This window comes from Muntiacus reevesi, unplaced genomic scaffold (assembly GCF_963930625.1).
Source record: "Muntiacus reevesi unplaced genomic scaffold, mMunRee1.1 SCAFFOLD_115, whole genome shotgun sequence".
Classification (NCBI taxonomy): domain Eukaryota; kingdom Metazoa; phylum Chordata; class Mammalia; order Artiodactyla; family Cervidae; genus Muntiacus; species Muntiacus reevesi.
The window spans coordinates 49,947-62,406 of NW_027077863.1; the positions used below are offsets into that span (position 1 = coordinate 49,947).

General features: G+C 38.1%; 1 protein-coding gene across 1 annotated transcript in view; it reads right to left on the reverse strand.

Annotated features, from left to right (window-relative positions):
• Positions 1-12,460, reverse strand: part of LOC136155196 (exocyst complex component 1-like) — a 94,552-nt gene that overhangs the window by 26,825 nt on the left and 55,267 nt on the right. Inside the window, 4 exon segments of the mRNA XM_065917059.1 lie at positions 5,153-5,302; positions 10,019-10,131; positions 10,714-10,846; positions 11,060-11,287. Coding sequence (XP_065773131.1) covers positions 5,153-5,302; positions 10,019-10,131; positions 10,714-10,846; positions 11,060-11,269 — 606 coding nt within the window. The 5' untranslated portion in view covers positions 11,270-11,287.

Sequence of the window (12,460 nt, forward strand, 5' to 3'; positions counted from 1 at the left end):
GCTTTTTCAATGATCCGATGGTAATTTACACATTACCTTTCATGTATTTTAAACATAGCTGCATTCATACGATACTGGGTGTTTGGGGCAGCACAATCACGCTTTTCCAGGTCATATGCTAATGACTGCACAGTATTATGCTCTGCTGATGTTCAGTTTAGTAAACCAACCTCCTAACACAGACTACATAATTGGTTTTGATGTTTTCCTGTGATAGACAATGTTACAACAAGCTTTTCATCTCTAATGAACTGCTTTCTTGGAATAATTTCCTAAGGGTAAAATTACAGTGCTAAAGAATAAGGGAATCTTTTAACTCTTCTTCCATAATACCATGCTGTTTCAAAAATTATTATACCAATAGACAGGATCAATGACACTGAAGCAGGACACTGAGTTTTACCATACCTTGCCAGCATGGGGTAGTAAATTAGCCCCAAATAGGTTACTCTCATAAGAATTTAATTACCACATCTTACAGTTTTCATAATCAAACGATTTCTTTTTAAAAAACAAAATTTATTCTAGTTCAAATGAAAACATCTATTATTTAACATGCAAACTCATTCCCTCATCATCTATGCTTATTATCATACAAAAATATTTTATACCCTGACGAAAGAGTCAACAGTGGGAGGCCATGTATTTTTCCAAATCCTATGTTAAATGCCTTATGTAGAGTTTCACTAAATTTAAATAAATCCGCAGCAGAAAAACTCCTATGCCTAGTTATTCTTTAAATTTATCATGAAATCTACACTTCAATTTCAAACACATCCAGTTTTAGAACAGTTTACTTTGCTTTAAACATCAGATGTAACTTTCAAAGGTATATCACTTAAATTATTTGTATACTGACTCATAGTTCATTATTGATTTGTTTAAGTTATTTTATAAGTATATAAAAATATATTAGATATATTTATATATATTTAGATATTTTATTGATAGATACGTCCTTATAAAAAATTTTTGGATGAACATAATATAGAGCCTTCTTTTTTCCAATTTGCATGCCACATACATTTCCCACAGATTCTCCGTAAGGAAAGTTAAATAGGAAATTTTTTCCTGTGATCTTTGTGTGTAGCTTTAAAAGCAAATCTAAAGCTAAACAGACACTAAAATTATTCCTATTTCGTTCAGCTATTTCACTTTTCAGCATCTCATTCGTTGAATTTTAAATTATCACAAAAACACTGATCACTGGAAATCAATGTAAATGGCTGACCAATTTATAATTCATAAAATCTTCATTAGATTTCTACTCAACTCACTCAATATAACAGACTGCATTCCAATACCCAAACTAAGTGCACACTACTACCCAAGCAATTTAAACAGTCGCTATTTCTAAAACAGTGATTTGAGCAGACTACTGAAAATCACCTTCTTTTTCAATACAATTGAAATGACTGAACACCTTCCCCCAGGTGCTCAACAGAACCCACAGGTGGGGAAGCCCACAGACAGGCGTGACTCCCAGCTCATTCACTTACTGAATTCAGAGAGAAGCTTCTCACTGGGAGTATTTCTCTTAGCATCCTGTATACAGCACCTAACTTAAAATCCAACTATCTTGAGCTTAAATACTGTTATCTCAGGCAGTATTTCCAACTTTTTCTTGTGCTCACTTTAGAGTCTTACAGATAACACCATGTTTTATTTTCTATATTTACAAATATAGGACTGAGGCTGAGACAATGTGTGAGCAGTCTTAAAGACTGTCGGCCTCAAGGGGCTATTGGGAGAGGAAAGATTGTTCCTACCTAAACAAGGATAAACCATCTCCCTGCTCAACTGCTCTACATGCTCTACTGCCCCAGCTAGGCAGAAGGGATTCTGGGCAGCCGAGCTTATTACATGCCCAACGCACCTCTATTTTCCTTAGGCTCTAAATTACATACACCCCAAATCAGGGGTTTGCTTAGATTCAGCCGTAAGTAGAGTTGGGGCAGGGCCTAGTTATTCTTTTCCCTAAAGAAATGAAGACAAGCTTTTCCTGGTCCTGCCAAAAAGTGTGAGCTGGGTACAAATAACCAAGTACAAAGGTGAGTGCTACGTCACTTCAATCAGGTTCAACTCTTTGCAGCCCTATGGACTAGAGCTCACCAGGCTCCTCTGTCCATGGAATTCTCCAGGCAAGAATACTGGAGTGGGTTGCCATTTCCTTCTCCAGGGGACCTTCCTGAGCCAGACACTGAAGCTGAATCTCCTGTCTCCTGCATTGGCAGGCGGGTTCTTTACCACTAGCACACACTACATGGAAAGGATCAAGTACAAATAGCATCTGGATTTAATTATTATTTCTTACCAAAGAAACACTGATTTGTCAGGTTCCTTTTTTCATTCCTTTCCTTCCATTTCCTTTCATTCCTTTCTTGGTCATATTAATAAGATTCCTATTTTTGAAAACACTTGAGCAACCAAATTAGATTATCAGGCATAAAACTGCATGGTCTGTCACAAGTTCAAACACAAGACAAAGCAAGATTCTTTGGAAATAAGATAATTTCATTTAAAAAAGCACATCAATACTGTCAATTGAAAATATACCATGAGCAGAGAATGATTCCATACTTCAGCACTAGACTGGCTACTGGCTTGCTTCTTCACTTTAAATTACATTCATGAAGCTACATATATATAAAGATACGGCAATAATACTCACTGAGAACACAATCAGGCAAAAAGCTTATTGATTATTTTACTCATTTGAATATTCACTAGGGGACAAAGCACTTGTTGGCACAAAACTCTTAAGATGTAACGATATTTAATCATTCAAAATACAGTATTAATCCTCTTAAAACTTCAGAAGGCAAAGATTCCAGTCATGCAAATATTCTTCTGTAAACTATCTCCAAATCAGAATTCTGCTGACTCAAAACTAATCAGAATACAACACAACAGTAGAGTCCTGAGCCCAAGGGTTCCTGCTACAATGGCCGTTTACTAAATGAGAGCATGTCATTCTGCTACTCAAAGCCCATCAACACCCCTCCCTCATCTCTCTGCAAGTAAAAACCAAATTCCAACACCGGTGCCCAGTCCCTTCCAGATCTGCCCTGCCCCGCCCCCCGCCCCCCACCGCACCTCTCACGCCCGCCCTCCCATCCTGAACCTGACTCCCCGTGCTCCCACCACCACGGCCTGCTTGCTCCTCCAGTGCTCCAGGTTGTTCTTGCCTTGGGGCACTTGTGCTGTGCTGGGAAAGCTTTCCTCGGAAATTCCCACTGCGCACCCCTGCTTATCTTTAAAATTTGTGCTCAAATGTTGCCTTCTCGGACCACCCTTTTTGAAACCGCAACCTTTCTGATGTCCTAGCATTCCCTGCTTTATTTTCTCTAGAGCTCTCAGCAGTACCTTCCAGCAGACTATGAAGTTGACTTTTATGTTGGTCCTTCTCCACTGGAATATGTACTCTGAACAGGCAAGTGTTCGCCTGTCTCCTTCAGCGCCGTTCTCTTTCGTGCATACAACAGTGTCAGCACACAGCAGATGCTCAGCGCGTTTGCTAAGGGAACGTGTGAATGGCTCTTTCTTGTCCAGCTGTGGCCATCCGTGTGTGTGTGTGCTCAGCCACTCAGTCGTGTCCCACTCTGCGACCCCACGGACTGTGGCCACCAGGCTCCTCTCTCCACGGGATTCTCCAGGCAATGGTACTGCAGTCGGTTGCCATTTCCTTCTCCAGGGGATCTTTCCAACCCAGGGATCAAGCCTGCATTTTCTACATTGACAGGTGGATTTTTTTTTTATCATTGCGCCACCTGGGAAGCCCAAGTGGTATTTATCACTGTTTTAATCTCTGCGTCTCACAAGTCTGGCACCATCCTGTCCCTTGTTTTGGGATTCTCTCTTGTGACTTATAATCTCTATTCCTACTATCATCTTCTTCGTCCAAGATTTCACTTCAGCTCATTATTGTATTAGGTTCTTAGTTTCCCCTATCAAGTCTCTTCCTATGTCTGAAGAATGCTGCTAGGACTCACGACTCAGATTTTTCAACCTAACTTCTCACTCTTCTAGAATATGGAATTTCAGCTTCAGTCAGGCTGGTCTTCTTAAAGTCCCGGGAAAAGAGTCAAGTCCAATGTTTTCTATGAAGTTTTCTCCTGTGGCTACAGGTCATGAATTTCCTTTCTCTAACATGCTATACATTTAAACTCATATCCAGTTCAGCACTTAACTCTGGCCGGCTGCTAAGGATAGTTGCTCTTCCCGGGCAGACCTGACGCTCTCTGGAAGTAGGAGCATGTGTGGGAGCCACTTCTTATTCTTACATATGGATTAGTGAGTACAAAAGAGGCACACAGTGAAAATCTGGTGAGTGACAAAGAAATGTACCATAATATGATAATCCAATTTTTCCAGCTAGTGTGTCCCACAATCAGGAACAGAAATACCCATGTTCCTCTGTGCCTGGAACAGTGGAATGTCTGCTTAATAAAGAGGCACACTGCATGTGCTTAAAAGAACAGATTACAGGTTCTTATAAAGCAAATGCCTCATTGAAAATATAACTTCATACTCTCTAGTTTTTATATTGCACATAAAGCAACTCAGGAAATAATTATTTAACTAACTAAACTAAATGATGCTTCAAGCTACAGTACGGCCTAATACTATACTGAAGTTCAAATTTTAGCTGTTCTCCATCTAAGTACATAAAATAAATGTTCTCCAGAATTTTAGACTCTGTGGGAGAAGGCGAGGGTGGGATGTTCAGAGAGAACAGCATTGAAACAAGTATACTATCAAGGGTGAAAGAGATCACCAGCCCAGGCTGGATGCATGAGACGGGTGCTCAGGGCTGGTGCACTGGGAAGACCCAGAGGGATGGGATGGAGTGGGAGACGGGAGGGGGGGATCAGGATGGGGAACACATGTAAATCCATGGCTGATTCATGTCAGTGTATGGCAAAAGCCACTACAATATTGTAAAGTAATTAGCCTCCAACGAATAAAAATAAATGAAAAAGAAAAAAAATGTTCTCCATAGCTAATGAGCACTAAGAAATTCAACTACTTGCTGCTTTTTTAAGAACATACAACAGTGCTTCAAATGTCACTTGCGGAACTGAACACACGACCTCTCGATTCTAAAAGATAATGCTCTATACTCAGTGAGTAACTGACGTCAAATCCATACCTTTGTTAGTCCCTCATATTTTCGATAATCCGTACTCTCTAGCCACTCCATCAGCTTGGCATATCGGAGTAAGTCTCTATGAAATGCATGATGATTAGGTAAAGTCAGTTCAATAGAGCGCTGAGCAAGAGTTGAACTCTGATCACGACCCTAGAGTGAATAAATAAGGACATAACTATCACTGACAGTATAAAGAAACACTGTTGTAACTAAATATCCTTAATAATGATCAAGCATGGCCAAGCAAAAACAACAGAACATAGAAATATAAGAACTGAGTACTTACTTTTCTTTTTTTAATCATCCTGTGTATACAAACTGAACACCACCACCATAAAATAGTCATAAACACACAAGAATGACTCTCTGATAAATCGACTCATTTTATCTTTTAGAGTAGTTGAGAATGAATAGTTTAATCAACTTTACCTCTCCCATAACATTTTACAATTGACTAAGCAAATAAATATCATGATATAAACTGTTACTAAGAAACACACACCGAACAGGGGAAGTCATTCAAAACAAATTGTCTCCATCTATGATATCTCCATTAGAGTCTACGATATTTAAACAGCAGGTGAAAATGCACAGGACACAGAATGTCAGAACTAGGAAGGACTGCAGATGACTGCTTCCTGGGCTTTCCAGGGCAGCGCTCAGTGCTCAGTTGCTGGATCATATCCTATTCTTGGCCAACCCAATAGATTGTCTGTAGCCTGCCGGGCTCCTCTGTCCATGGGAGTTCCCAGCAAGAGTACTGGTGTAGGTTGCCATTTCCTCCTCCAGGGGATCTTCCCCACCCAGGGACTGAACCTATGTCTTCTGCACTGCAGGCGGATTCTTTACCACTGAGCCACCTGGGAAGCCCTTTCCAGGATAACCCCTAATAATAATGTAATTTTAATTTTTCCATTAATTTTCTACAGAAGCAACTATATAATTTTGTTTTTAATCCTTGACATGACTTATATAAATGAGCACGTTTTCAATCAGCCTGAGGCAGACGATGCATCCTGACTTTTGTTCTAGAGTATATGGATCCAGTAGATCAGCTGACCCAACGGAACAAACTGAAATTCAAAGGGCTAAGTGATCCACACAGGCCACACAGGCGGAAGGCTAGAATCTGAACCTCAGCCATGTGAGTCTCACTTCTGTTTTCTTTTAAAAACATGCCAAACAAAACCATTCTAACCAGACTCAAAAACTGCTGAAGGTCATTACAAACATTACATTTCAGAAATGTTTACCACATCAGAAGGATGACTGAGATTCCACTGACTCACAGATATTAGATACTATACACAGAGAGAGATTAGTTTTAAGTCTGCTAATGTCTCCAAATTGTGCCTTAATTAAGTTACACTAACTAAAAGGAAGGAGTATTTGACAAACTTGTTATTGCTGATAAATGTTTTCCAAATATTTTACCCTTATTAATAATAATATTAGATATATTTCCATTATCCTTCCTCATTAATTTTTCAATAATTCAAGACTCAAAATCATGGTTTATGTTCTTCTATAGCTGTTTACTCAGGTCACTGCATGTTAAGTTGTACTATTTAATTTAATGTCAGGAAAACTCTTCAATTAAAAACCTTCATCTCTCCTGCAAAATGGAAGAACCAACATTTATAGAGAATTTTACGGTTTACAAAGCTCTTCTACATATATTACTATTCAAAACTTTCTACTGTAAGTAGCATTTCCAGATCATCATCATGTGAAAATTCACTGATATAAAAACATTATTACCTTCAGACTATTAGGATATATTAAATATTGTTAGTGTTAACAGAAAGATTTTAAGAGAAACTGGTTTCAAAATATATAGGAAGGAGAAAAAATACTTAAATTGCTTAATTCAATCAATAATATAGATAACTATCATATCTAGAATTCAATCGTGCTAAGAATTTTACTCTTTATATACTTTAAAAATTAAGACATTGTTTAAAGTTTCTTATTAGAGATAAATAAATTAGTAATGATGACTGAAAACCTTTTGAAAAGGACTGGCCATTCTAGATGCCTTTAAGAACACCATGATTCATGAGAAGAGGTCAAAATATCAACATTAACAGGAGTTTTGGAAGAAGCGGATTCCAACCCTCATGAATGACTTTGAGGGGTATGACTTCAGTACAGGAAGTAACTATAGATGTGGTAGAAAGCAGAACTAGAATTAGAAGTGGAGTCTAAAGATGTGACTGAACTGTTATAATCTCATTTAACAGATATTTAATGGATGAGAAGTTGCTTCTTACGGATGAACAAAGAAACTGGTCTCTTGAAAGAGAATCTACTCCTGATGAAGATGCTGTGAAGGCTACTGAAATGACAACAAAGGATTTAGACTATAATTAATACATAAACTAAGTTGATAAAACAAGTAGCAGGATTTGAGAAGACTGACTCCAATTTTGGAAGAAGTTCTACTGTGGGTAAAATGCTATCAAACAGCATTGCATGCCACAGAGAAATTGTCTGAGAAACGAAAAGTTGATCATTACAGCAAACTTCACTCTTGTCTTATTTTTAAAAATTGCCATAGCTACCCCAATCTTCAGCAATCACTGCCTTGGTCCTCCAGCACCTTCAACATTGAGGAAAGACCCTCCACCAGCAAAAAGATGATGACTCAGATGGTAGGCTCAGAGGGTGCTTAGCAATTTTTAGCAATGAAGTATTTTTAAAATAAATGTGTACATTCTTCTGTTAGACATAATGCTATTGCACACAATAGGCTACAATACTGTGTAAACATAGCTTTTTTACGCACTGGGAAACCAAAAAATTTGTGTGACTTGCTTTACTGACACATTCACTTCATTGTGGTGTCCCTAAGGTAGCCCCTATACACTGCTGTAGAGTTTTAAGTACATTACCTTTACCACATCCTCACAAGCATCTTGAGGGTAGCAGCCATTTCTTACTCTTACATATGGAGGACAGTGAGTCCTGTCACACAATGTAACACACAAATCAGACACACAATCAAAATTTGATGGTGAACAAAGACATGTAACCCAGTGCAGTAATCGAATCTTCCCAGTGTGTCCCACAACCAGGAACAGAAATCCCCTTGTTTCCCAACTCTTTGCTAGGTGACACGAAGTATTCAATTTAACACACAGAAAATCTCTTTTCTGCACTTGGGACACTGTCTTTCATCTTCATCAGCACATTCCAGGTTGTTGCAACATTCTGGTTTTTAACATGCATTACTCACATGTAACAATGCATATTAGATTTTCAGAACTGGGATGCATTCATTTTAAACAAAGCCATTAGTTTATAAGGCAAGGAAGCAAAAATCACAAATAATAGCATGTTATAACAAACAATTAAGGGTGGAGAAAGGATTATCATTTAATGACTGGTATTTTCCATACCATTTACAAATGTGGACTATAGCCTGTCAACAGGATAATTTAAAAAAACTAGGGAATTGTGTAAAAATAGATATTATTGAAATAATAGTGTAAGAAAAATGTGCATTAGTATTTCCTATGTGATTCCTAGGTTTACTTTTTTCCTGAAGCTTTTCAAGTCAAGTGGAATGTTAAGAGAGTCTTCCCCTGGTTCCCCCTTGCACGGTTAGTTAGCTGATCTTCCTTTACTCCCATGGTACCACCATAACATACACCCTCCCTCAGTCTGTTTGTCGCCCTTCTCTAGATCGTGAGCAACTAGAGCAAAGAATCAGCCTCTCATCTATTCCAATGAAATGTCTGGAATGCATCTTTAATCACTTGGCAAATGACTTCCAAATAAAGGAGTGAGTGAGTGAATGAAAGAATGACAGAAAGAAAGGCAAGCAGAATGAGATTAAATGCCTTTGGATCTAAATAAACTTTCTGTTATGGGACATTAAAAAAACTGCCACAAATATGGTTAACAGGTAGCTCAAATCAGTAAATTATAACTATAAAGATTCTGCTGCTATTAAGCTTAGTAAACCTTACAGGGGAAAAAAAAGAATCGGAGAAGCTGGAGCCAAAGTTGATGTACTCACAGGCACGGAAAGAAAGTAGGACCTGTTATAGAGTTGAAGGAGGGCCTGAGTAAACTAATCAGAAATAAAATAGAGTAAATACAATTGTTTCAGAATACTACAAAGTGAAAACAAAATAAGAACCTGGAATATCAGTCAGCATTTCTTGATGAACAAAATTTCACTCAACTTTTTTTTGGCCCCAAATCCCTATTAAAGAGATCATAAATACACAAAATCTAATTTATGACACCTAATTTATTCAAGAAATATTAAGTCTAATTTATTATTTATTAAAAAAAGCACCTTCTAGTCAAATCCCTCTAAGGTATACTTAACAGTAACATTTATATCATTGCCACAACCTTAATTATAACACCCTTTCCACATAGAAATAGAGATAAAGGTTTTCTATAAGATTAAATCAACTAGAATTTACAATTGAGTTAGTCATTTTTCTCATATTTATAAGTATATGGAGCCAATGAAATACTGAAAACATGGAATCAAGTCCCTGTTCTCACTTGAAAATACTGAAAAATAAAACAGGCCAAACATTAAAAACGTAACAAGTTTGGACTTATTTTTAGAAACAAGATTGTCTAAATGGGGTATATGTAACATGCAAGCACAATTATTTAAAACTTAGGGAATTTTGACTAAAAGGAACTGTCTTCATAGGAGACCACTGAGGCCCCGAAAACATCTATGAGCAAATACATACATATCTAAAAATATTAAAATCAAATAAATATAGAAAGGAACATATTGTGCTCCCAATTAAATACATTAAAATTTTTTTTCTGTGACCATTTCATTTCAAGCTACAGGAACATGCCAGTACTATAATAAGATAAAATTACCTGTCGAACAAAAACATTGTTGAGGTGACTGGCCAGTCTCCGGGCAAAATTCTCTCGCAAATCACTGAAACGCTGCTGCTGCTGCTGCTGAACTGCCAGAAGCACGTCATGGCCTGAAATCGTGACAGCTTATTCAACGGGTTAAAGAGCTCCCGGATGTCTAAGGAGTGCATTTATAACAGAAGCCGTATTTCAGTTCTGAAGAACTCAACCTTTTGCTGGTTTATGCGTGTGTTTATAAAAGAAAGGTAAGGGGGAAAAACAGTGTAACTCAGCGATCCTCACGCTGCGGTCTTGCCTCAGCCTCACCTGGGAACGGTCAGAAACATGGATTCTAAGGCCTCAGAGCGGACCTACTGCTTCTGCGCTGGCCCCTAGCCGTGATCCCGATGCAAGCTCAAGTTTAGGAACCGCTGGTCTAGCAAAGCCTTACGGCATCTACTTTGTGCTAGGTCCTGTGAACAGCGCTGAAGAAAAATGCTGGTGTTAACGTAGAGTCACTGATGGTCAATCAGAAGGTACTGAAATGAACAAGTTCTTCGTGCCGATATAAATTATGTTTGAGAGTAAGTGAAACTTGTTTCAATAGCTAATAATCTAACCCTAAACCACCTGCCTCATGGACTTCTTGTCAAAAGCTTTACACTAAGTCAGAAGCTTAGTCCCAGGTTCTTGGGCAGATTTTATGGTCATACCTGGTCGAAGAGCTACATTCACGCACTGCAGCAGGGCATCTGCAGCATTGGTGCAGGCCTCAATGCCCCTGGAAGAAGAAAGATCTCCTTCCTGAAGTGCCTTTATATGACCTTTGGCCAGGTCCATGTGGCTCTGGAAAGTAAACAAACACACCATTTGTCTGTGTACTCTTAGGAAGTTTACAGGTAAGATGCTACGCAATCCTATTACTGGGTGTTTGAAACTTCAGTATTTTTAAATCTTGCTCTCCTAAGGAAACTAGAAAATACTTGCAAATGGGCTTTAGAGATCATTAGTTTTGTTTTTTTTTTTTAATTGTTGCTAGTAGTTTATAACCATGCTTACCACAAGAAACTCTATCTCAGATAGGAGTTTTACGTTATTAGTGTTACTGAGATGAATGAGGTGGTTGCTTTCGGAGATCTGATCCATCTGTTCTTTTACACTTTGGAGCATTTCCTCATAACTGCTCAGTTTCAATTCAATCTGATCCACCTCCTTGAGAGGCTCATCCAGTAACTTCATTAGGATGTTGACTTGCTTTTCAGAGGCCATGATAGACTGGATGTTGGCCTACACAGTTAAAAAGAGAAGTAATACTTCATATTCTTCAAATGAAATATCCATAAATCTTTGACAGCAGCGTGACTCAGCAGCAGCGGCAACAAAGGCTGACACACACATCTACACGTCTACTTTAATTGGCTGCTTTGTGTTTACACTCCACTTTTTCACACAGTATTTCAGGGAAGCACACGTCCCCTTATGTGGAGGTTAGGGACCAGATCTCAATACCGCATATTTAGGGCATGCGCCATGATGTATCATCAGCAATGGTGGACTCTCATTAGTGCCGTTAGGTTATACCATCTCTGACGCTGCTTCCAGCTCTATCAACTATAGACATTTTCTATAATCTGCAACATTTATGTAAAACCCTAAACAAAAGCATAATAATCACCTATGCTAATACCTTAGTTAAGAGGGTAGCAGTAGCATGCCAGTCTTTAACAGATACATGGAACTAATTTATAACTGTAGCATGATTGGTACTAATAGGATGTGGAAGAGTCTATTGCCATAAGGTAGCTCCTTCTACAATATTCTTTCTTTTCTCTTTCATTTGCAACTACTTTTTTTTTCCAGACAAAGTAGCAACAAACCACCGACCCCTTATTAATATTTTCTAAAGACTCTATTGATTCTCAATTCCCTGAAATATGGAAGCTTTCAAACCCAAAATTAAGCTGCAAAGTAATATGATGACTTGAAACACAGAGGCAACATTAACTAGAAAATACAAACCACAAAGCCACATTAAGAAGGCAGATAACATGATATGAGGAAAAAATTTGGATAAAGAGTTAAAATAATACCATTGTATGGGTGATGCTAAAATTTCACATGTTATTTTATATACTATTCATAATAACTCCCATGGAGGTGCAGCCCAACTGTAAAGCAGCAGAGCTCTGACCCACTGAATCTTAAGCAGCAGAGCTGTGACTTGAACTGATCCAGGACAATTTTCACTTCAACATCTTGAAGTCTCTTCTAGGCTTTACTTCCAGAGAGTTCTACAAATTTGTAAGCTTGGGCTATTGGTGTAATCTCTGGACCTCAGTTCAACCTTACAACTTCTGTACCTTTCATGTATAAAATGCCAACACTCTTTTAAGTCTTAAAAACATTCCTTATTCTCAGAGTTTTTCTTAAATTCATACTTTGCCTAACAAAACGACACCC